The 27,170-nt window shown below is 37.7% G+C and overlaps 1 protein-coding gene and 1 non-coding gene across 5 annotated transcripts in view; both read left to right on the top strand.

The window, feature by feature from the left end:
• LOC117328698 (sodium bicarbonate transporter-like protein 11) overlaps positions 1–27,170 on the top strand; it is a 103,821-nt gene that overhangs the window by 19,972 nt on the left and 56,679 nt on the right. For 2 of the 4 annotated variants that reach the window (XM_033886190.1, XM_033886186.1), the window contains exon 1: positions 15,866–15,979. The exons of the other annotated variants lie outside the window; for them this stretch is intronic. In XM_033886190.1, the coding sequence (XP_033742081.1) occupies positions 15,957–15,979 (23 nt within the window). In that variant the 5' untranslated portion in view covers positions 15,866–15,956. Of the gene's footprint in view, positions 1–15,865; positions 15,980–27,170 lie in introns of those variants that run through there. 4 annotated transcript variants of the gene reach the window in all.
• On the top strand, positions 17,033–17,104 carry Trnas-aga. Its single transcript has one exon. It is a non-coding gene; the product is annotated as a tRNA-Ser (tRNA).

The following is a 27,170-nucleotide window of genomic DNA, read 5'->3' as shown; positions in this document are numbered from 1 at the left end:
GTGTCTGTGTTAATTATGATACACATTACATTGATTATATAGTCTGGTGTCTGTGTGTTAATTATAATACACATTACATTGATTATATAGTCTGGTGTCAGTGTTAATTATAATACACATTACATTGATTATATAGTCTGGTGTCAGTGTTAATTATGATACACATTACATTGATTATATAGTCTGGTGTCAGTGTTAATTATGATACACATTACATTAATTATATAGTCTGGTGTCAGTGTTAATTATAATACACATTACATTGATTATATAGTCTGGTGTCTGTGTTAATTATAATACACATTACATTGATTATATAGTCTGGTGTCTGTGTGTTAATTATGATACACATTACATTGATTATATAGTCTGGTGTCAGTGTTAATTAAGATACACATTACATTGATTATATAGTCTGGTGTCTGTGTGTTAATTATGATACACATTACATTGATTATATAGTCTAGTGTCTGTGTGTTAATTATGATACACATTACATTGATTATATAGTCTGGTGTCAGTGTTAATTATGATACAAATTACATTGATTATATAGTCTGGTGTCTGTTAATTATGATACACATTACATTGATTATATAGTCTGGTGTCTGTTAATTAAGATACACATTACATTGATTATATAGTCTGGTGTCTGTGTGTTAATTATGATACACATTACATTGATTATATAGTCTAGTGTCTGTGTGTTAATTATGATACACATTACATTGATTATATAGTCTGGTGTCTGTGTGTTAATTATGATACACATTACATTGATTATATAGTCTGGTGTCAGTGTTAATTATGATACACATTACATTGATTATATAGTCTGGTGTCTGTTAATTATGATACACATTACATTGATTATATAGTCTGGTGTCTGTTAATTATGATACACATTACATTGATTATATAGTCTGGTGTCGGTGTGTTAATTATGATACACATTACATTGATTATATAGTCTAGTGTCAGTGTTAATTATGATACACATTACATTGATTATATAGTCTGGTGTCGGTGTTAATTATAATACACATTACATTGATTATATAGTCTGGTGTCTGTGTGTTAATTATGATACACATTACATTGATTATATAGTCTAGTGTCAGTGTTAATTATGATACACATTACATTGATTATATAGTCTAGTGTCAGTGTTAATTATGATACACATTACATTGATTATATAGTCTGGTGTCAGTGTTAATTATGATGCACATTACATTGATTATATAGTCTGGTGTCGGTGTTAATTATAATACACATTACATTGATTATATAGTCTGGTGTCTGTGTGTTAATTATGATACACATTACATTGATTATATAGTCTAGTGTCAGTGTTAATTATGATACACATTACATTGATTATATAGTCTAGTGTCAGTGTTAATTATGATACACATTACATTGATTATATAGTCTGGTGTCAGTGTTAATTATGATGCACATTACATTGATTATATAGTCTGGTGTCAGTGTTAATTATGATACACATTACATTGATTATATAGTCTGGTGTCAGTGTTAATTATGATACACATTACATTGATTATATAGTCTGGTGTCTGTGTGTTAATTATGATACACATTACATTGATTATATAGTCTAGTGTCTGTGTGTTAATTATGATACACATTACATTGATTATATAGTCTGGTGTCAGTGTTAATTATAATACACATTACATTGATTATATAGTCTGGTGTCAGTGTTAATTATAATACACATTACATTGATTATATAGTCTGGTGTCAGTGTTAATTATGATACACATTACATTGATTATATAGTCTGGTGTCAGTGTTAATTATAATACACATTACATTGATTATATAGTCTGGTGTCTGTGTGTTAATTATGATACACATTACATTGATTATATAGTCTGGTGTCGGTGTTAATTATGATACACATTACATTGATTATATAGTCTGGTGTCTGTGTGTTAATTATGATACACATTGATTATATAGTCTGGTGTCAGTGTTAATTATGATACACATTACATTGATTATATAGTCTAGTGTCTGTGTGTTAATTATGATACACATTACATTGATTATATAGTCTGGTGTCAGTGTTAATTATAATACACATTACATTGATTATATAGTCTGGTGTCAGTGTTAATTATGATACACATTACATTGATTATATAGTCTGTTGTCTGTGTTAATTATAATACACATTACATTGATTATATAGTCTGGTGTCAGTGTTAATTATGATACACATTACATTGATTATATAGTCTGGTGTCGGTGTTAATTATGATACACATTACATTGATTATATAGTCTGGTGTCAGTGTTAATTATGATACACATTACATTGATTTGATAGTCTGGTGTCTGTGTTAATTATAATACACATTACATTGATTATATAGTCTGGTGTCAGTGTTAATTATGATACACATTACATTGATTATATAGTCTGGTGTCAGTATTAATTATAATACACATTACATTGATTATATAGTCTGGTGTCTGTGTGTTAATTATGATACACATTGATTATATAGTCTGGTGTCTGTGTGTTAATTATGATACACATTACATTGATTATATAGTCTGGTGTCAGTGTTAATTATGATACACATTACATTGTTTATATAGTCTGGTGTCTGTGTGTTAATTATAATACACATTACATTGATTATATAGTCTGGTGTCTGTTAATTATGATACACATTACATTGATTATATAGTCTGGTGTCAGTGTTAATTATGATACACATTACATTGATTATATAGTCTGGTGTCAGTGTGTTAATTATAATACACATTACATTGATTATATAGTCTGGTGTCTGTTAATTATGATACACATTACATTGATTATATAGTCTGGTGTCAGTGTTAATTATGATACACATTACATTGATTATATAGTCTGGTGTCTGTGTGTTAATTATGATACACATTACATTGATTATATAGTCTGGTGTCAGTGTTAATTATGATACACATTACATTGATTATATGGTCTGGTGTCAGTGTTAATTATGATACACATTACATTGATTATATAGTCTGGTGTCAGTGTTAATTATGATACACATTACATTGATTATATAGTCTGGTGTCAGCGTTAATTATGATACACATTACATTGATTATATAGTCTGGTGTCTGTGTTAATTATAATACACATTACATTGATTATATAGTCTGGTGTCAGTGTTAATTATGATACACATTACATTGATTATATAGTCTGGTGTCAGTGTTAATTATGATACACATTACATTGATTATATAGTCTGGTGTCGGTGTTAATTATGATACACATTACATTGATTATATAGTCTGGTGTCAGTGTTAATTATGATACACATTACATTGATTATATAGTCTGGTGTCAGTGTTAATTATGATACACATTACATTGATTATATAGTCTGGTGTCAGTGTTAATTATGATACACATTACATTGATTATATAGTCTGGTGTCTGTGTGTTAATTATGATACACATTACATTGATTATATAGTCTGGTGTCTGTGTTAATTATGATACACATTACATTGATTATATAGTCTGGTGTCTGTGTGTTAATTATGATACACATTACATTGATTATATAGTCTAGTGTCAGTGTTAATTATGATACACATTACATTGATTATATAGTCTGGTGTCGGTGTTAATTATAATACACATTACATTGATTATATAGTCTGGTGTCAGTGTTAATTATAATACACATTACATTGATTATATAGTCTGGTGTCAGTGTTAATTATGATACACATTACATTGATTATATAGTCTGGTGTCAGTGTTAATTATAATACACATTACATTGATTATATAGTCTGGTGTCTGTTAATTATGATACACATTACATTGATTATATAGTCTGGTGTCAGTGTTAATTATGATACACATTACATTGATTATATAGTCTGGTGTCAGTGTTAATTATAATACACATTACATTGATTATATAGTCTGGTGTCTGTTAATTATGATACACATTACATTGATTATATAGTCTGGTGTCAGTGTTAATTATGATACACATTACATTGATTATATAGTCTGGTGTCAGTGTTAATTATAATACACATTACATTGTTTATATAGTCTGGTGTCAGTGTTAATTATGATACACATTACATTGATTATATAGTCTGGTGTCAGTGTTAATTATAATACACATTACATTGATTATATAGTCTGGTGTCTGTGTGTGTGATACAAATTACATTGATTATATAGTCTGGTGTCAGTGTTAATTATAATACACATGTGATGTATTGATGCACTTAAATAACACCACTGTATACCTGCACTAGTTGATGTATGCTGAGTCTGTAGGTACATTGGTGAATTACATTCCTGCTGTTTCTTGGTATGTAAGGTACACCCTGGGATGGTGGTATTGGCTGCTAGCTTGACAGTTACATGACATTCATGTGCATGTGTGAACCACCTTATAATTAACAACCATTGTGTCATTCTCTCACCGGTCCTCGATATATCTAATGTATACTTAGTCTGAGGATGGTCTGATCCTCTCACCGGTCCTCGATATATCTAATGTATACTTGGTCTGAGGATGGTCCGATCCTCTCACCGGTCCTGGTTATATCTAATGTATACTTGGTCTGAGGATGGTCCGATCCTCTCACCGGTCCTGGTTATATCTAATGTATACTTGGTCTGAGGATGGTCCGATCCTCTCACCGGTCCTCGATATATCTAATGTCTACTTAGTCTGAGGATGGTCCGATCCTCTCACCGGTCCTGGATATATCTTATGTATACTTAGTCTGAGGATGGTCTGATCCTCTCACCGGTCCTCGATATATCTAATGTCTACTTAGTCTGAGGATGGTCTGATCCTGTCACCGGTCCTCGATATATCTAATGTATACTTAGTCTGAGGATGGTCCGATCCTCTCACCGGTCCTGGATATATCTAATGTATACTTAGTCTGAGGATGGTCTGATCCTCTCACCGGTCCTGGTTATATCTAATGTATACTTAGTCTGAGGATGATCCGATCCTCTCACCGGTCCTGGTTATATCTAATGTCTACTTAGTCTGAGGATGGTCCGATTCTCTCACCGGTCCTCGATATATCTAATGTATAATTAGTCTGAGGATGGTCCGATCCTCTCACCGGTCCTGGTTATATCTAATGTCTACTTAGTCTGAGGATGGTCTGATCTTCTCACCAGTCCTCGATATATCTAATGTATACTTAGTCTGAGGATGGTCCGATCCTCTCACCAGTCCTCGAGATATCTAATGTCTACTTAGTCTGAGGATGGTCTGATCCTCTCACCAGTCCTCGAGATATCTAATGTATACTTAGTCTGAGGATGGTCCGATCCTCTCACCGGTCCTGGTTATATCTAATGTATACTTAGTCTGAGGATGGTCTGATCCTCTCACCGGTCCTGGATATATCTAATGTATACTTAGTCTGAGGATGGTCCGATTCTCTCACCGGTCCTCGATATATCTAATGTATACTTAGTCTGAGGATGGTCTGATCCTCTCACCGGTCCTGGATATATCTAATGTATACTTAGTCTGAGGATGGTCTGATCCTCTCACCGGTCCTGGATATATCTAATGTATACTTAGTCTGAGGATGGTCCGATCCTCTCACCGGTCCTGGTTATATCTAATGTATACTTAGTCTGAGGATGGTCTGATCCTCTCACCGGTCCTGGATATATCTAATGTATACTTAGTCTGAGGATGGTCCGATTCTCTCACCGGTCCTCGATATATCTAATGTATACTTAGTCTGAGGATGGTCTGATCCTCTCACAAGTCCTGGTTATATCTAATGTCTACTTAGTCTGAGGATGGTCTGATCCTCTCACCGGTCCTCGATATATCTAATGTATACTTAGTCTGAGGATGGTCTGATCCTCTCACCGGTCCTGGATATATCTAATGTATACTTAGTCTGAGGATGGTCTGATCCTCTCACCAGTCCTGATATATCTAATGTCTACTTAGTCTGAGGATGGTCCGATCCTCTCACCGGTCCTGGATATATCTAATGTATACTTAGTCTGAGGATGGTCTGATCCTCTCACCAGTCCTCGATATATCTAATGTATACTTAGTCTGAGGATGGTCCGATCCTCTCACCGGTCCTCGATATATCTAATGTATACTTAGTCTGAGGATGATCCGATCCTCTCACCAGTCCTCAATATATCTAATGTATACTTAGTCTGAGGATGGTCTGATCCTGTCACCGGTCCTCGATATATCTAATGTATACTTAGTCTGAGGATGGTCTGATCCTCTCACCGGTCCTGGTTATATCTAATGTCTACTTAGTCTGAGGATGGTCCGATCCTCTCACCGGTCCTGGTTATATCTAATGTATACTTAGTCTGAGGATGGTCCGATCCTCTCACCGGTCCTGGATATATCTAATGTCTACTTAGTCTGAGGATGGTCCGATCCTCTCACCGGTCCTGGATATATCTAATGTATACTTAGTCTGAGGATGGTCTGATCCTCTCACCGGTCCTGGATATATCTAATGTATACTTAGTCTGAGGATGGTCTGATCCTCTCACCGGTCCTCGATATATCTAATGTATAATTAGTCTGAGGATGGTCCGATCCTCTCACCGGTCCTGGATATATCTAATGTCTACTTAGTCTGAGGATGGTCCGACTCCAATAAAAACCACCACAAAACCTACAGTGAAATACATTGTATGTCCAAAGTTGTATGTTGGGGCTAAAAGCAACATGGACTAAAATGTTCTTAGATTTAATACACTCACATGTACATCAATATTATAAAGTTGGTCATTGCCCTCAAAATAAAATATTAGAAAACTAATTTCACGCATAGATAGTTTAATCTTTACTCCAGATGTCCATTCCTGGTCTAGGACTCCATGGGCAGTACAGCTTACACCCAAACCTGTACACAGCATAGCATAGTGTCAATTAGGGCTTCTCTTTTTATTTTGACATTCCATCGATTGAATTCTTCCCAGAGTGTCTTCAAATGCTGTCTATTACATAATTGTTTTCTCTTAAACACAGGATTGCTTGGTCATGTTGTTTACTATACATCAGACAAACCACATTATAGGATTTGGGAGCCATTTAAGGGAGTCGTTTATAAAGGGAACCTTATTTTGTATGTTCTTTTAAACTGTTGATTTAAATCACATAGAAATATCAAACTACATTTATATAATTACACATTTTTCAGAAACCAGTGACTCATATGAAATATAATTAGGGATATAGACAATCTTAATTTTGCAATTTGTTGCATTTACTTTGGCAGTGACGACATTCAATGCGAGACTGATGCACATGGAATGTGTCTGCTGTATAATACAATTACATTGCATGTGAGTTTGTCATTTGTATCCTATTCTCTGACATAGAAATCACTTCCATACTATTTCAGGCAACTGAATCATTCATGTGCAGTTTCAGGTAAAAGTGACAGTGTGTGTTGTGAATTGATTGAGTGATGATAGAAATAATATAACTAACAGTTCTCGATCAAATTATCGAAATAGTGAGACTGTACAGGTTCTGGCTCAAATGATCAATATAATGAGACGTACATACTATACAGGTTCTGGCTCAAATGATCAAAATAATCACTGTACAGGTTCTGGCTCAAATGATCAATATAATCACTGTACAGGTTCTGGCTCAAATGATCAAAATTATTGGTGACTGTACAGGTTTTTGATCAAGTGATTGAAATAATGGTTAATGTACAAGTTCAGGATTGAATGAGAGCTTATCAAAATAATTAAACTGTACATGTTGATGAGAGATGATTGAAATAACGAGACTGCACACGTTGTTGGCCGGTACAGAGATAAAATTGTTTACCATACTTTTGTTTAATCATGTAACCTGATCATCACGTACATGCAGTACATAATTCATAGTTAATTTGAATTCTTGATAAGTCTGATATTGTTTATGTGTTCCAGGGTGAGTGTTTGTTGTGTAGATGATCTAACAGCCATGATATTACAGAAGACCTTATCTATAGATATATATAGGGCCACCTCCCTCCTCTACAGATTACATATCAGATTTGGATCCCTCCTTAGTTATTTTTGGTTTCTCCATGGAATTCCTGGTGGGAAAAGCATTGATTGATGCAAGGATTGAGTAAATAATCTATTTTAGGACAAAAGGGAAAAAAAGATTAAGGAGTTTGGAATTTGCTTGTTGGAGTACATACATAAATTTATTGACCTATGCTCCCATCTCTTACATTTTTGGGGTTTGAACACTCACAGTCCTATCTGTTATCAGGTTTTATGAGGAAAATGAAGCAGGATTAAATTTAGAATCTTTTCAACTGATCTCAGTTTTTTTGGTAATCATACTTACACTGGTAAAAGTCCGGTAAAAATACTTCAAGTTAAAGGGTGAGGCTTGTTGATGTTTTACTGTGCTCGTTTTGGTTACATCTCACATTATATCATTAAGCTGCACTTCTGACAAGTTTTAATGTGAAAATTATACCCCTGAATAGCGCATACAAACTTAATAGTCTCCTCAATAATTTACTGATCTATGACGAAGATTAGACAAAGATCATAATAATGGCTCCTCTCTGTTCAAGAAGGAAGTACTACAATACCATACACATTGCCAAGTGTTATATATCAACAATGATGGCCAGATTTTCAAAGTACGAATGCACAATTTACCAAAACTTCATTTTGTCTGTTATCAATTTATCCATCAAAATTCAAAGTTTTGAATTGATCTTCATGACTTCTAGCTCCTGATATATGTACTGTTATGGTTGCCATGGTACTGTGACCATATGAAAATTAACGAATGAAATTTAAAAACTTAGTCAATTTTGTAGTGTAACATTGTGTTACTATTTACTTTGTACACTAGCTCAGGTGCTGGGAACTAATGTATACACAGCAAACTTATATAAAAAATGTAAGGCAGCACTGACGATATATCAGAGAAATATAAAGTTTGCTCGGGAATGTGGTCTACGATTGCTAAGAAAAGATTGTAGTATTTTCTGAGAGATATGGAAGACACTTAAATATGCAATTGATGGAGGAATGTGGACACAGAAATGTCAGGAATTCAAATCTAAAGGTAAAGGTTTTACTGCTATTTCCCTGAAAGTTTGTAGATTTATTAATAATGTATGATGAGGATTGTCTGTAGATGACAAGTGTAGAATGTTTGATTTAACAGATATTACAGAACACTGTTCCAGTAACATAACAATGTAGTTGGTGACAACATCTCCCAGTACTGACCTTCGTAATGATTTGTTTGTGGGGTGACCTGACCAAAGTTGAGAACCAATCTAGTGTCATCCATTGTGCCAATGTGGTTCCATAAACATTATATACTTTATAGGACATATCTAGAACATTTTAAGAGGCCAAGAGTAATGATATAGGACCAGCAGCATACGGGCATGGAGGGCTACCAAGTTTGATGAATGACATTGATATATTTTCAAGGTCAAAGAACTCAAATATGTTAAAATCTTTAAACAACTTCTTCTCAATAGCCAAGAGCCCCAAGGTCATGGTACTTGACCAGTGGCATGCTGGGAAATAGAGTGCTACCACTTTTGTTTTACCACAATTTCTTCTCAATAAGGAGGCCATGGGACATAATGTTGGACCAGCAGCATTATGTTGGGATGAAGGGCTGAAATTAAGTGTGTTGAATCTACTTTCAAGGACACAGGGGTCAGATATGTTAAAATCTATATAATGGTTTCATCAGAACAATCAGGAGACCCAGGGTCATGATTTTAGAACAACAGTGGCATGCTGGGAGAGAACAACTTGATTTGTCTCACTTTCAAGGTCACAGCTTGAGGGTCACCTGTAGTATGTGCATGATATGGACCAGTAGCCTGCTTGGATGATTAAGTGCTACCAATAGTTTAAGTTTGTACAAATGAAAGACCTTGACCTACTCTTTAAGGTCACAGGGGTCAAACATGTTAACATTTAATATCACTATCTTGAGAATATACTCCATGTGTGGTGTTAAGACCCAAGGGCCTCTTGTTATCAGTAACAACCAATCTTGATGTCTGAAAAAGAGAATAAATCTTTATTTTACAGGATTAGCAGTGCATGCATGTATTTCTCCAAGTCTTACTAGCTGTCCCCTACAAGTGAAACTGGGGGGACTATGAGGTTTCTCCCCATCAGTTTGCCTGTCTGAAAGTTGGTATGAGTAGCTACAGATCAAGTTCAGGTTTCAGGGGTTTGGGGTCAAGGTCAAGGTCACTGTTACTCTTTTTAACAGGGCTGGTAGCGGACATGTATTGCTTTGAAGCAGTACTCTCAGAATGCTTTTTTACTGAAGATAGAATGAAATCAACAAAAAAATGGGCATGTTACAACTTAGAGGCCTCTAATGACATTACAATATCATGCTTGGCAATTAACATCTTCGAATCTCCATGGTTCAAAATTTCAAGCCACAGAAAGGAAGATTTATACATTTACTCTTTACAAGCTAATAATAACACAACATATTTTCAGTAGCTCTCTCTGTAATCTAAGTGTCTAAATTTAGATTGAAAAATGTGGTGTCAATGCTCAAACTGGGAAGATGTTAATGGCAAACATGCAATAGAAATAAGTTACTGGTTGTAAAATTACTATTATCATTAAATATCCTAGTTTAGGATGTTTAGAGGTATGCAACAACATGTAGGTTTTATTAAATAAGACACATCAATAGGTCAAGTTGATAATAATGTCTGCCCCTGTTGATGTCTCTAATAATCCTGTTGATAAAATACCTGGTTTATATTTACATACTTTTATCTATAGTCCAGAACCTGAGGCTGCAGTGCCTTCTCTGATATTTATCATCAAAGTTTTCTCTTCTAAATATGTGTGTGTCAGCTGTATCTCCTTGTATAATCATAAAGTCATTATCTTTTGTCTGTTAGAATTGCAATATCTATTTTATTGTAACATTGCCCCAGGTCTCTTTTTTTTTTGCTCTAAATTTTTAACGGGGAGCATATTCATCAATCTGTCTTTCTGACCATTTGCTGCTCTGTCAATGCTTTTTGTATCGTGATGGAGTGTAACTTTGCCAAGAGTTACATAAACAAGCCAGGATCATGATACTTATATAATGGTACAGTGTACTTCAGTAAGCCATGTGCAGTGTACTAGATTCACCAACCTCTTTTTTATAGAATCATTGCCCTCCAGGATTGATGAGTGTATGATAGACATGGCTGCTTCACCATCACACTGCATGGTTAAATGATTGGATGATACAGACTTGACCGATTGACTGTAACACTGGTCTGATGATTGGATGGTACAGACTTGACTATTTGACATATAAAACACTGGTTTTGACTTGACTGTTTGACCGTAACACTGGTCTGATGATTGGATGGTACAGACTTGACCGTAACACTGGTCTGATGATTGGATGATATAGACTTGACCGTAACACTGGTCTGATGATTGGATGATAAAGACTTGACCGTAACACTGGTCTGATGATTGGATGATATAGACTTGACCATCTCACTGGTCTGATGATTGGGTGATATACAGTAGACTTGACCAGTTGACCGTCACACTGGTCTGATGACTCGATGATATAGACTTGACTGTTTGACCATCACACTGGTCTGATGATGATAAAGACTTGACCGATTGACCATCACACTGGTCTGATGATTGGATGATATAGACTTGACCATCACAATGGTCTGATGATTGGATGATATAGACTTGACCATCACAATGGTCTGATGATTGGATGATATAGACTTGACTATTTGACATATACATGTAAAACACTGGTTTTGACTTGACTGTTTGACCATCACACTGTTCTGATGATTGGATGATATAGACTTGACAGATTAACCATCACACTGGTCTGATGATTGGGTGATATAGACTTGACCGATTGACCATCACACTGGTCTGATGATTCGATGATACAGACTTGACTGTTTGACCATCAGATTGGTCTGATGATGATATAGACTCAACTGTTTGACCATCACATTAGTCTGATGATTGGGTGATATAGACTTGACTGTTTGACCATCAGATTGGTCGGATGATGATATATATAGACTTAACTGTTTGACCATCACATTAGTCTGATGATTGGGTGATATAGACTTGACCGATTGACCATCACACTGGTCTGATGATTCGATGATATAGACTTGACCGATTGACCATCACACTGGTCTGATGATTGCGTGATATAGACTTGACCATCTCACTGGTCTGATGATTGAGTGATATAGACTTGACCGATTGACCATCACACTGGTCTGATGATTCGACGATATAGACTTGACTGTTTGACCATCACATTGGTCTGATGATTGGGTGATATAGACTTGACTGATTGACCATCACTCTGGTCTGATGATTGGATGATATAGACTTGACCGATTGACCATCACACTGGTCTGATGATTGGATGATATAGACTTGACCGATTGACCATCACACTGGTCTGATGATTGGGTGATATAGACTTGACCGATTGACCATCACACTGGTCTGATGATTGTATGATATAGACTTGACTGTTTGACCGCGACACATTTACATGTTTAAATGTGACTGAGCAAATTGCATTTACATTTTGCTGTCAAGTATCTATTCAGCATGACCACTTCAATGGATAACAAACCTTTAGAAGAGGAGTTATAAACATCCTGATGGATTGTTGGTGATGTAGCATTTCTGTTTGATACTTAATTCACATTAACATTAAAATCTCATTTAGTCTTTATCATACTACATCTTGTAATTAACCTACACTTTATATCTACAGGTGTATCATACTAATTAACATACGTTTTATATCTACAGATGAAATTGGAGTCTAGAGCTTGAAATGTTGCCTTGATCAAATTTTGATTTACACAATTTTGTTTACAGATTTCAAATTTATTTGTTCACTCTATCATGCTTAATAGCATGAAACAAGAGGTCATTTTAAAGAGTACATAATTTAACATGTGTGAAAGAACGGGGAAAAACACATTGAGTGCAAAAAAAGGAATCGAATCGGTCTTCGGTGTGATATTAGCCACGGCTCTATACCTCCTGAGCCAAAGAAACATGCTCCATGACAGCTGAGTGACAGAGACCATATTTAACACTAATGTAAAAGCCACATGGACCTGTTCCTTTTACACATGTAACAAGATGTCATTTTACAAGATAGATAATGAAATGTTGCTGACAAATAATGTGTATTTGTCTAAAGCATTGATAGTTATTTGACAGTCAGAAAAGCTTTTTTACAAATGTGCTTGTATCCTAACTGTTCTGTAACATTGGGCTCAGCTCCCAGCATTCTAATAATACACTGAAGTTTTACTAGGGCTGCCAGTAAGTGTCTGACAGTGCTGTGTGTGATGACCAGTGTGAAATCAGAATTGTTCCACATAATTGGGGCATGGTCATTGGCCTCCTAATTAGTCCTTTAGCCAGTCATTATGGTCAAGGATCTCTAAATATATGTTTAATTGGATGGTTTTGTCAGACGGCCAAACGTGTGTGTATGCTTAATTGTCATATTAAGTGTTGGAGTATATTGGGTTGGGCTGGTTATTTGCTGTAGTTGACTTGGTGTCCTTAAAGTCTCCAATTCCTGCTCAGGTTCACATCAGTAAACACAGGTAAGAACTCCAGCCTACTCCTGTCCTGTTGATAGTGTTGTTTATTGTTGCCTTTTTTATTTCAAGTTTTAACTTAGTTATGTTTAGAAATTACAGAACTTATAAACATTGAATTTTTGCTGGATGTTTATAAAGATTTGTGTGTAAAGATAAACAGAATAAGGACTGTGAAAAATAAATTAGAGGTAAATTTGATGTATTGTTATATCCTGTAACTTTATAGTTAGTGTCCTGGAGATTGTAGAAGACATTACCAGTAGGCTTTGTTTACTGACTGATTATCCTCATTCTGTAACATATCGTTTTGTAACCTAATTTATGATTACCATATTTGTATTACATGTACATTCATGTCACTTTCTCTATACATGATTCTACATCCACAACAAGCAAATTTTATTCCATCTCCAGTGGCAACAAAATAATTAAATCGAGGCCAGTGTGTAATTAGAAGGATCCCTGTATTCAAGTCCCCTATTATAGTCACACTGTCTGTCCATCTGTCTGTCCAAACCATCTGGTCCCATAGTCACACTGTCTGTCCAAACTGTCTGGTCCCATAGTCACACTGTCTGTCCAAACTGTCTGGTCCCATAGTCACACTGTCTGTCCAAACCATCTGGTCCCATAGTCACACTGTCTGTCCAAACTGTCTGGTCACATAGTCACACTGTCTGTCCATCTGTCTGGTCCCATAGTCACACTGTCTGTCCAAACCATCTGGTCCCATAGTCACACTGTCTGTCCATCTGTCTGTCCAAACCATTTGGTCCCATAGTCACACTGTCTGTCCATCTGTCTGGTCCCATAGTCACACTGTCTGTCCAAACCATCTGGTCCCATAGTCACACTGTCTGTCCATCTGTCTGTCCAAACCATTTGGTCCCATAGTCAAACTGTCTGTCCAAACCATCTGGTCCCATAGTCACACTGTCTGTCCAAACTGTCTGGTCACATAGTCACACTGTCTGTCCATCTGTCTGGTCACATGCAGTCACACTGTCTGTCCAAACCATCTGGTCCCATAGTCACACTGTCTGTCCAAACTGTCTGGTCACATAGTCACACTGTCTGTCCATCTGTCTGGTCACATGCAGTCACACTGTCTGTCCAAACTGTCTGGTCCCATAGTCACACTGTCTGTCCAAACTGTCTGGTCACATGCAGTCACACTGTCTGTCCAAACCATCTGGTCCCATAGTCACACTGTCTGTCCATCTGTCTGTCCAAACCATTTGGTCCCATAGTCACACTGTCTGTCCAAACCATCTGGTCCCATAGTCACACTGTCTGTCCAAACTGTCTGGTCACATAGTCACACTGTCTGTCCAAACTGTCTGGTCACATAGTCACACTGTCTGTCCATCTGTCTGGTCACATGCAGTCACACTGTCTGTCCTAACTTTCTGGTCACATAGTCTGAGGGGCCGCAGTGGCCGAGTGATTAAGGTGTCTCGACACTTTATCACTAGCCCTCCATCTCAGGGTTGTGAGTTCGAAACCCACTTGGGACAGTTGCCTGGTACTGACCGTATAAGGCCGGTGATTCTTGTACAGGGTACTCCTGCTTTCCTCCACCTCCAAAACCAGGCATGTCCTTAAATAACCCTGTCTGTTAAAAACAAAATAAACCAAACTATATCAAATACCAATGTCAAGGTCACTTTTTTTGAAACAAATAGAACAGATGAAAAATACATATAAGTATGGAAAGATGCACACAATGCTAGCCTGCCAACAGGTGTGTGAAATGTATCAAACAAATATTGATAATCTTGATACTTTGATTTCTTCAATTTGATATTTTATATAAGATTGGCATTAGGGGCCATAGCATTGATACATCAATCTTGCTAATAATCTTCAAGTGATGCTATGTATATAATTAAACAGGTCTATATGTAAATAGTTGTTTTTCTCAGTGTCTCTGTCTACATTCTTGCTGTCTGGTGTCACTATCCATCAAGCTTTTATCATCATGCTATTACACTTACACCTATTACAGATAAGAACATACAGTTTCCATATTAGGATACCAGCTCCACTTATCAACATTATGATTGGTTGAAAGTTACTGGAACCTGTCCAACCATTACTACAGTCTGTTAGTCTCATTGACCAAACTTGTCTTGAGGCAGTCATTCTTAACAGGAGAAAAATATCAAAATTGCACGCTACAATGAACATTTGATATAAATATATACATATGTACCTGTATTTCTTGTACCTTCGATTACAAGGTAGATGTCAGTGGAACAATGGGTAACACAGGCAGTTTGAGGTAAGTGTTACAGTAATGATGTGAAACACAACTTAATTGTCACATTCACTCACCTATACATCTGAGTGGGTGTCTAATTGTATGATAGATTATTTGATTTAGGAAATTGATTCAATAGCTTTCAAAAATCAATTGTTTCTCCCGTCTCCAATGTCTTGTCTACATGCAGGCACACATTATATATATAGAATTAAAGGTAAAAATGAAGGTAACAAACCTTGAAAATTTAGGTTTTTTTCTTCTTTTACTATATGGTTTTAATGACCATCTTGCCATGGTCTCATTGGTTTACATTTGTACCTGTACTTGACTTATATCTCTAATTGTACTATGAGTGCATGGGCTCTTTACCAAAAGCGCACTTAAAACAGCATTTTTTTCCAGTCACATGACTTTTTAAATTTAAAGGTGTGTAATGTTGTTTTGAAATCAGAGAATTAAAACTTGTAAACAGGTTAAAGCTACCATTGGGTAAAGTTCTTTTGTGAAAAATACACACCACGCAGTCGTGTAACAAAAGACTTCAAATTAGTAGGCCTGTATGTGTACCTGTATACATTGGAGGTAGTAAACACCTCGGAACGTAGGATTGATAGGTATAGCTCATATTGACTTATGTAAACTTGAATCATATTTGTTGTCAGAATTAAGTTTGATGCAGTATCATGTACATGTGAATCAGGAACAGCTCATCAGGAAGGGTACATGTAGGATTTATAAGTGTTTGTTGGTGTAATGTACTCCTCCATCCGGGATATGCTTGTCGGCCTGTTAATTACTTCAGCAGTTTAATTGTTTTGTATCAGTATTTGATAAGAATATGATTATATATAATATTATACTAACTACAGGGTATAAAAATGTGAAAACTAGTATATATCTTATAAACCTGTTACTTTGTATTATATACGATGAATTAGAGCAGCTTAAATTTAAATAACTAAAATTTGCTACAAATTTCCATGTATTTTTTGCATCAGTTTTGATCAAACGAACCCCCTATATAGTGGAAGCTTTCTTATGTAGTGGAACTGGACTGGGTCGATCATCGTCGACCAGGTAGCTCAGTGGTAGAGTGTCCGTCTAGAGTTTGGAGGGTCCCGGGTTCGAACCCCGGTCTGGCTGCTACAGTTTCTCCTCTGTTACACTTATTAATGCCTGATGAAATGTTGCCCCAGTTTACACCTTCTATCACAGAGAACACATACTACACAATTCTACACAATAAATGTGTGCCAATTGATTTCTGTAATGAATAAATAAAGGCTATAACTGACAAACAAAAGAATTTTATCCTAGGTCCAGTTACTGACAAGAGATACTCTCAGTTCTGCTACCTACATGTAGATCCCCGAGCTGGCAAGACACACACTAGGGCCACCAAACACACACTAGGCCCACCAGACACACACTAGGGCCACCAGACACACACTAGGGCCACCAGACACACACTAGGGCCACCAAACACACACTAGGGCCACCAAACACACACTAGGGCCACCAGACACACACTAGGGCCACCAGACACACACTAGGGCCACCAGACACACACTAGGGCCACGAAACACACACTAGGGCCACCAGACACACACGAGGGCCACCAGACACACACTAGGGCCACGAAACACACACTATATAAGGGCCACCAGACACACACTAGGGCCACGAAACACACACTAGGGCCACCAAACACACACTAGGGCCACCAGACACACACTAGGGCCACCAAACACACACTATATAAGGGCCACCAGACACACACTAGGCCCACACCCTATATTGACAATAGACACATTCCCAGCCACCAGACATAACCAACTGCCATTGGCCACATCCTTTGGCAACATGACACACCCTAGGGTCACCATCCTAGGGTCACGGGTCACCATACAGACACATCCCAGCTTCACTATAGACACACCCCTGTTTTTTTACAGTCACCATACATACAGACACACCCCAGTGTACACTATACAAAGTACACTTAACTCTCAAACCCTCAGACCCCAAACTATGACCATCTGCCCTCCTCTTACTGACAAAGTTAGTTTGATAGGAATGAAGATTGGTCAGACCCTGTTGTCCTGGAGGCACACTATTGTTACTGCAGGGTGTGAATGGCTAAATAGATAGGGAATCAAACTGTCATGTGTGAACAGTTTTATCTGATAGATAGACATTATACAAATCTAGTACCATCTATACCATCTTATCTGATAGAGTGTCAGCAGGGTGAGGCTAGGGGATCATAAGGTGGTGACTTGATTACATAACTATATCATATTGTAGGTGTATGTTTTGTTTGGGGTGGGGGTGATAACTATATCATTGTAGGTGTATGTTTTGTTTGGGGTGGGGTGATAACTATATCATTGTAGGTATATGTTTTGTTTGGGGTGGGGGTGATAACTATATCATTGTAGGTGTATGTTTTGTTTGGGGTGATAACTATATCATTGTAGGGGTATGTTTTGTTTGGGGTGGGGGGTGATAACTATATCATTGTAGGGGTATGTTTTGTTTGGGGTGATAACTATATCATTGTAGGTGTATGTTTTGTTTGGGGTGGGGGTGATAACTATATCATTGTAGGGGTATGTTTTGTTTGGGGTGGGGGTGATAACTATATCTTTGTAGGTATATGTCTTGTTTGGGGTGGGGGTGATAACTATATCATTGTAGGGGTATGTTTTGTTTGGGGTGGGGGTGATAACTATATCATTGTAGGTGTATGTTTTGTTTGGGGTGATAACTATATCATTGTAGGGGTATGTTTTGTTTGGGGTGGGGGTGATAACTATATCATTGTAGGGGTATGTTTTGTTTGGGGTGATAACTATATCATTGTAGGTGTATGTTTTGTTTGGGGTGGGGGTGATAACTATATCATTGTAGGGGTATGTTTTGTTTGGGGTGGGGGTGATAACTATATCATTGTAGGTGTATGTTTTGTTTGGGGTGGGGGTGATAACTATATCATTGTAGGTGTATGTTTTGTTTGGGGTGGGGTGATAACTATATCATTGTAGGTGTATGTTTTGTTTGGGGTGGGGGTGATAACTATATCATTGTAGGTGTATGTTTTGTTTGGGGTGGGGTGATAACTATATCATTGTAGGTGTATGTTTTGTTTGGGGTGGGGGTGATAACTATATCATTGTAGGGGTATGTTTTGTTTGGGGTGAGGTGATAACTATATCATTGTAGGGGTATGTTTTGTTTGGGGTGGGGGTGATAACTATATCATTGTAGGTGTATGTTTTGTTTGGGGTGGGGGTGATAACTATATCATTGTAGGTGTATGTTTTGTTTGGGGTGGGGGTGATAACTATATCATTGTAGGGGTATGTTTTGTTTGGGGTGGGGGTGATAACTATATCATTGTAGGGGTATGTTTTGTTTGGGGTGGGGGTGATAACTATATCATTGTAGGGGTATGTTTTGTTTGGGGTGATAACTATATCATTGTAGGTGTATGTTTTGTTTGGGGTGGGGGTGATAACTATATCATTGTAGGGGTATGTTTTGTTTGGGGTGGGGGTGATAACTATATCATTGTAGGTGTATGTTTTGTTTGGGGTGGGGGTGATAACTATATCATTGTAGGGGTATGTTTTGTTTGGGGTGGGGGTGATAACTATATCATTGTAGGTGTATGTTTTGTTTGGGGTGATAACTATATCATTGTAGGGGTATGTTTTGTTTGGGGTGGGGTGATAACTATATCACTGTAGGGGTATGTTTTGTTTGGGGTTGGGGTGATAACTATATCATTGTAGGGGTATGTTTTGTTTGGGGTGAGGTGATAACTATATCATTGTAGGTGTATGTTTTGTTTGGGGTGGGGGTGATAACTATATCATTGTAGGGGTATGTTTTGTTTGGGGTGGGGGTGATAACTATATCATTGTAGGGGTATGTTTTGTTTGGGGTGATAACTATATCACTGTAGGTGTATGTTTTGTTTGGGGTGGGGGTGATAACTATATCATTGTAGGTGTTTGTTTTGTTTGGGGTGGGGGTGATAACTATATCATTGTAGGTGTATGTTTTGTTTGGGGTGATAACTATATCACTGTAGGTGTATGTTTTGTTTGGGGTGGGGGTGATAACTATATCATTGTAGGTGTATGTTTTGTTTGGGGTGGGGGTGATAACTATATCATTGTAGGTGTATGTTTTGTTTGGGGTGGGGTGATAACTATATCATTGTAGGTGTATGTTTTGTTTGGGGTGGGGGTGATAACTATATCATTGTAGGGGTATGTTTTGTTTGGGGTGGGGGTGATAACTATATCATTGTAGGTGTATGTTTTGTTTGGGGTGAGGTGATAACTATATCATTGTAGGTGTATGTTTTGTTTGGGGTGATAACTATATCATTGTAGGGGTATGTTTTGTTTGGGGTGATAACTATATCAATGTAGGTGTATGTTTTGTTTGGGGTGGGGGTGATAACTATATCATTGTAGGTGTATGTTTTGTTTGGGGTGGGGATGATAACTATATCATTGTAGGTGTATGTTTTGTTTGGGGTGGGGGTGATAACTATATCATTGTAGGTTTATGTTTTGTTTGGGGTGGGGATGGTAACTATATCATTGTAGGTGTATGTTTTGTTTGGGGTGATAACTATATCATTGTAGGTGTATGTTTTGTTTGGGGTGATAACTATATCATTGTAGGTGACGTATGTTTTGTTTGGGGTGATAACTATATCATTGTAGGTGTATGTTTTGTTTGGGGTGATAACTATATCATTGTAGGTGTATGTTTTGTTTGGGGTGGGGTGATAACTATATCATTGTAGGTGTATGTTTTGTTTGGGGTGAGGGTGATAACTATATCATTGTAGGGGTATGTTTTGTTTGGGGTGGGGTGATAACTATATCTTTGTAGGTATATGTTTTGTTTGGGGTGGGGGTGATAACTATATCATTGTAGGTGTATGTTTTGTTTGGGGTGGGGTGATAACTATATCATTGTAGGTGTATGTTTTGTTTGGGGTGGGGTGATAACTATATCATTGTAGGGGTATGTTTTGTTTGGGGTGATAACTATATCATTGTAGGTGTATGTTTTGTTTGGGGTGGGGGTGATAACTATATCATTGTAGGGGAATGTTTTGTTTGGGGTGGGGTGATAACTATATCATTGTAGGTGTTTGTTTTGTTTGGGGTGGGGATGATAACTATATCATTGTAGGTGTATGTTTTGTTTGGGGTGATAACTATATCATTGTAGGTGTATGTTTTGTTTGGGGTGATAACTATATCATTGTAGGTGTATGTTTTGTTTGGGGTGGGGGTGATAACTATATCATTGTAGGTGTATGTTTTGTTTGGGGTGGGGGTGATAACTATATCATTGTAGGGGTATGTTTTGTTTGGGGTGATAACTATATCATTGTAGGTGTATGTTTTGTTTGGGGTGGGGGTGATAACTATATCATTGTAGGGGTATGTTTTGTTTGGGGTGGGGTGATAACTATATCATTGTAGGTGTTTGTTTTGTTTGGGGTGGGGATGATAACTATATCATTGTAGGTGTATGTTTTGTTTGGGGTGATAACTATATCATTGTAGGTGTATGTTTTGTTTGGGGTGATAACTATATCATTGTAGGTGTATGTTTTGTTTGGGGTGGGGGTGATAACTATATCATTGTATGTTTTGTTTGGGGTGGGGTGATATCTATATCATTGTAGGTGTATGTTTTGTTTGGGGTGGGGGTGATAACTATATCATTGTAGGTGTATGTTTTGTTTGGGGTGAGGTGATAACTATATCATTGTAGGGTATGTTTTGTTTGGGGTGGGGTGATAACTATATCATTGTAGGTGTATGTTTTGTTTGGGGTGGGGGTGATAACTATATCATTGTAGGGGTATGTTTTGTTTGGGGTGGGGGTGATAACTATATCATTGAAGGGGTATGTTTTGTTTGAGGTGATAACTATATCATTGTAGGTGTATGTTTGTTTGGGGTGGGGTGATAACTATATCATTGTAGGTGTATGTTTTGTTTGGGGTGGGGTGATAACTATATCATTGTAGGTGTATGTTTTGTTTGGGGTGGGGGTGATAACTATATCATTGTAGGTGTATGTTTTGTTTGGGGTGGGGGGTGATAACTATATCATTGTAGGTGTATGTTTTGTTTGGGGTGAGGGTGATAACTATATCATTGTAGGTGTATGTTTTGTTTGGGGTGGGGGTGATAACTATATCATTGTAGGTGTATGTTTTGTTTGGGGTGAGGGTGATAACTATATCATTGTAGGTGTATGTTTTGTTTGGGGTGGGGGTGATAACTATATCATTGTAGGTGTATGTTTTGTTTGGGGTGGGGGTGATAACTATATCATTGTAGGTGTATGTTTTGTTTGGGGTGGGGGTGATAACTATATCATTGTAGGTGTATGTTTTGTTTGGGGTGGGGGTGATAACTATATCATTGTAGGTGTATGTTTTGTTTGGGGTGGGGGTGATAACTATATCATTGTAGGTGTATGTTTTGTTTGGGGTGGGGGTGATAACTATATCATTGTAGGTGTATGTTTTGTTTGGGGTGGGGGTGATAACTATATCATTGTAGGTATATGTTTTGTTTGGGGTGGGGGTGATAACTATATCATTGTAGGTGTATGTTTTGTTTGGGGTGGGGGTGATAACTATATCATTGTAGGTGTATGTTTTGTTTGGGGTGGGGGTGATAACTATATCATTGTAGGTGTATGTTTTGTTTGGGGTGGGGGTGATAACTATATCATTGTAGGTGTATGTTTTGTTTGGGGTGGGGGTGATAACTATATCATTGTAGGTGTATGTTTTGTTTGGGGTGGGGGTGATAACTATATCATTGTAGGTATATGTTTTGTTTGGGGTGGGGGTGATAACTATATCATTGTAGGGGTATGTTTTGTTTGGGGGTGGGGGTGATAACTATATCATTGTAGGTGTATGTTTTGTTTGGGGTGGGGTGATAACTATATCATTGTAGGGGTATGTTTTGTTTGGGGTGGGGGTGATAACTATATCATTGTAGGTGTATGTTTTGTTTGGGGTGGGGGTGATAACTATATCATTGTAGGGGTATGTTTTGTTTGAGGTGATAACTATATCATTGTAGGGGTATGTTTTGTTTGGGGTGGGGGTGATAACTATATCATTGTAGGTGTATGTTTTGTTTGGGGTGGGGGTGATAACTATATCATTGTAGGTGTATGTTCTGTTTGGGGTGGGGTGATAACTATATCATTGTAGGGGTATGTTTTGTTTGGGGTGGGGGTGATAACTATATCATTGTAGGGGTATGTTTTGTTGGGTGGGGGTGATAACTATATCATTGTAGGGGTATGTTTTGTTTGGGGTGATAACTATATCATTGTAGGTGTATGTTTTGTTTGGGGTGATAACTATATCATTGTAGGGGTATGTTTTGTTTGGGGTTGGGGGTGATAAACTATATCATTGTAGGGGTATGTTTTGTTGGGGTGATAACTATATCATTGTAGGGGTAGTTTTGTTTGGGGTGGGGGTGATAACTATATCATTGTAGGTGTATGTTTGTTGGGGTGGGGGTGATAACTATATCATTGTAGGTGTATATTTTGTTGGGGTGGGGGGTGATAACTATATCATTGTAGGTGTATATTTTGTTTGGGGTGGGGGGTGATAACTATATCATTGTAGGTGTATGTTTTGTTTGGGGGGGGGTGATAACTATATCATTGTAGGTGTATGTTTTGTTTGGGGTGGGGTGATAACTATATCATTGTAGGTGTATGTTTTGTTTGGGGTGGGGGTGATAACTATATCATTGTAGGGGTATGTTTTGTTTGGGGTGGGGGTGATAACTATATCATTGTAGGGGTATGTTTTGTTTGGGGTGGGGGTGATAACTATATCATTGTAGGGGTATGTTTTGTTTGGGGTGGGGGTGATAACTATATCATTGTAGGTGTATGTTTTGTTTGGGGTGGGGTGATAACTATATCATTGTAGGTGTATGTTTTGTTTGGGGTGGGGTGATAACTATATCATTGTAGGGGTATGTTTTGTTTGGGGTTGGGGTGGGGTCACTGGGGTGGGGAGTTTTAGAGGAATGGAATGCAGTCAGTTACATGTAGATACATTGAACTACCATTTTACACAAGTTCTATTTCACCAAAGTCCAGTATGTTTTTAAAACTTTTACAGATTTTTGTATTATTGTTTTCTCCATCCTTAAACCTGAGCTCCAGTGATCTGAACTCTTCCTTTGTTCTGTGAGCTACAGATGTTAGTATGAAGACTTTGCGTCACTTTGACTTAATTAACACATATAGGTCCGTAGTGGTTTAAATGTTGGCATTAATTGTTACCTTGGTAACAGAAACAATGCTGTTTAAGGTGGTTCAAGCCATGGTATTGTTACCTTGGTAACAGAAACTCTGGCAGTAGTGGGTGGTTTAAATGGTGGTATTGTTACCTTGGTAACAGAAACTCTGGCAGTAGTGGGTGGTTTAAATGGTGGTATTGTTACCCTGGTAACAGAAACTCTGGCAGTAGTGGATAGTTTAAATGGTGGTATTGTTACCTTGGTAACAGAAACTCTGGCAGTAGTGGGTGGTTTAAATGGTGGTATTGTTACCTTGGTAACAGAAACTCTGGCAGTAGTGGGTGGTTTAAATGGTGGTATTGTTACCTTGGTAACAGAAACTCTGGCAGTAGTGGATAGTTTAAATGGTGGTATTGTTACCTTGGTAACAGAAACTCTGGCAGTAGAGGGTGGTTTAAATGGTGGTATTGTTACCTTGGTAACAGAAACTCTGGCAGTAGAGGGTGGTTTAAATGGTGGTATTGTTACCCTGGTAACAGAAACTCTGGCAGTAGAGGGTGGTTTAAATGGTGGTATTGTTACCTTGGTAACAGAAACTGTTGGTAGAACACCATCAATAACACACCAGTTTTTAACACATCCAGCATAAAGTGCTGCTGTTGTTATCAATGTCATAAACAGATTGTTATTTTGTATGTCTGGGAAATTTTCATGTTTGACTGCCTACACTGTCTACACAGCACAAAAAAAAGAGAATAATACAAAAATAAAACTGAAGCCATCAATTTGATTGGCTACATTCCTGTTTATCTCTGTGGAGGTGTTATATATAGTACCAATTTGTTACAAATATAATTGTTTTAAAATTGACGATAGTATCATACTGTCTATGATGCATGTTGGTACACAGACTGTAACAGTAACAATGACACTGTGTGGACACTGTACTGTAACATTGACACTGTGTGGACACTGCACTGTAACAGTGACACTGTGTGGACACTGTACTGTAACAGTGACACTGTGTGGACACTGTACTGTAACAGTGACACTGTGTGGACACTGTACTGTAACATTGACACTGTGTGGACACTGTACTGTAACATTGACACTGTGTGGACACTGTACTGTAACATTGACACTGTGTGGACACTGTACTGTAACATTGACACTGTGTGGACACTGTACTGTAACAGTGACACTGTGTGGACACTGTACTGTAACAATGACACTGTGTGGACACTGTACTGTAACATTGACACTGTGTGGACACTGTACTGTAACAGTGACACTGTGTGGACACTGTACTGTAACATTGACACTGTGTGGACACTGTGTGGACACTGTACTGTAACATTGACACTGTGTGGACACTGTGTGGACACTGTACTGTAACATTGACACTGTGTGGACACTGTGGACACTGTACTGTAACAGTGACACTGTGTGGACACTGTACTGTAACATTGACACTGTGTGGACACTGTACTGTAACATTGACACTGTGTGGACACTGTACTGTAACATTGACACTGTGTGGACACTGTACTGTAACACTGACACTGTGTGGACACTGTACTGTAACATTGACACTGTGTGGACACTGTACTGTAACATTGACACTGTGTGGACACTGTACTGTAACATTGACACTGTGTGGACACTGTACTGTAACATTGACACTGTGTGGACACTGTACTGTAACATTGACACTGTGTGGACACTGTACTGTAACAGTGACACTGTGTGGACACTGTAACAGTAACAGTGACACTGTGTGGACACCGTACTGTAACATTGACACTGTGTGGACACCGTACTGTAACAGTGACACTGTGTGGACACTGTACTGTAACAGTGACACTGTGGACACTGTACTGTAACAGTGACACTGTGGACACTGTACTGTAACACTGACACTGTGTGGACACTGTACTGTAACAGTGACACTGTGTGGACACTGTACTGTAACAGTGACACTGTGGACACTGTACTGTAACACTGACACTGTGTGGACACTGTACTGTAACAGTGACACTGTGTGGACACTGTACTGTAACATTGACACTGTGTGGACACTGTACTGTAACAGTGACACTGTGTGGACACTGTACTGTAACATTGACACTGTGTAGACACTGTACTGTAACACTGACACTGTGTGGATACTTTACTGTAACATTGACACTGTGTAGACACTGTACTGTAACAGTGACACTGTGTGGACACTGTACTGTAACAGTGACACTGTGTAGACACTGTACTGTAACAGTGACACTGTGTGGACACTGTACTGTAACAGTGACACTATGTGGACACTGTACTGTAACATTGACACTGTGTGGACACTGTACTGTAACATTGACACTGTGTGGACACTGTACTGTAACAGTGACACTGTGTGGACACTGTACTGTAATAGTGACACTGTGTGGACACTGTACTGTAACATTGACACTGTGTGGACACTGTACTGTAACAGTGACACTGTGTGGACACTGTACTGTAACATTGACACTGTGTGGACACTGTACTGTAACAGTGACACTGTGTGGACACTGTACTGTAATAGTGACACTGTGTGGACACTGTACCGTAACGGTGACACTGTGTGGACACTGTACTGTAACATTGACACTGTGTGGACACTGTACTGTAACATTGACACTGTGTGGACACTGTACTGTAACATTGACACTGTGTGGACACTGTACTGTAACATTGACACTGTGTGGACACTGTACTGTAACATTGACACTGTGTGGACACTGTACTGTAACATTGACACTGTGTAGACACTGTACTGTAACAGTGACACTGTGTGGATACTTTACTGTAACATTGACACTGTGTAGACACTGTACTGTAAC

The sequence above is a fragment of the Pecten maximus genome, chromosome 6 (assembly GCF_902652985.1).
Source record: "Pecten maximus chromosome 6, xPecMax1.1, whole genome shotgun sequence".
In the NCBI taxonomy this organism is placed as follows: Eukaryota; Metazoa; Mollusca; class Bivalvia; order Pectinida; family Pectinidae; genus Pecten; species Pecten maximus.
This window is presented reverse-complemented; position numbering and strand designations above follow the sequence as displayed.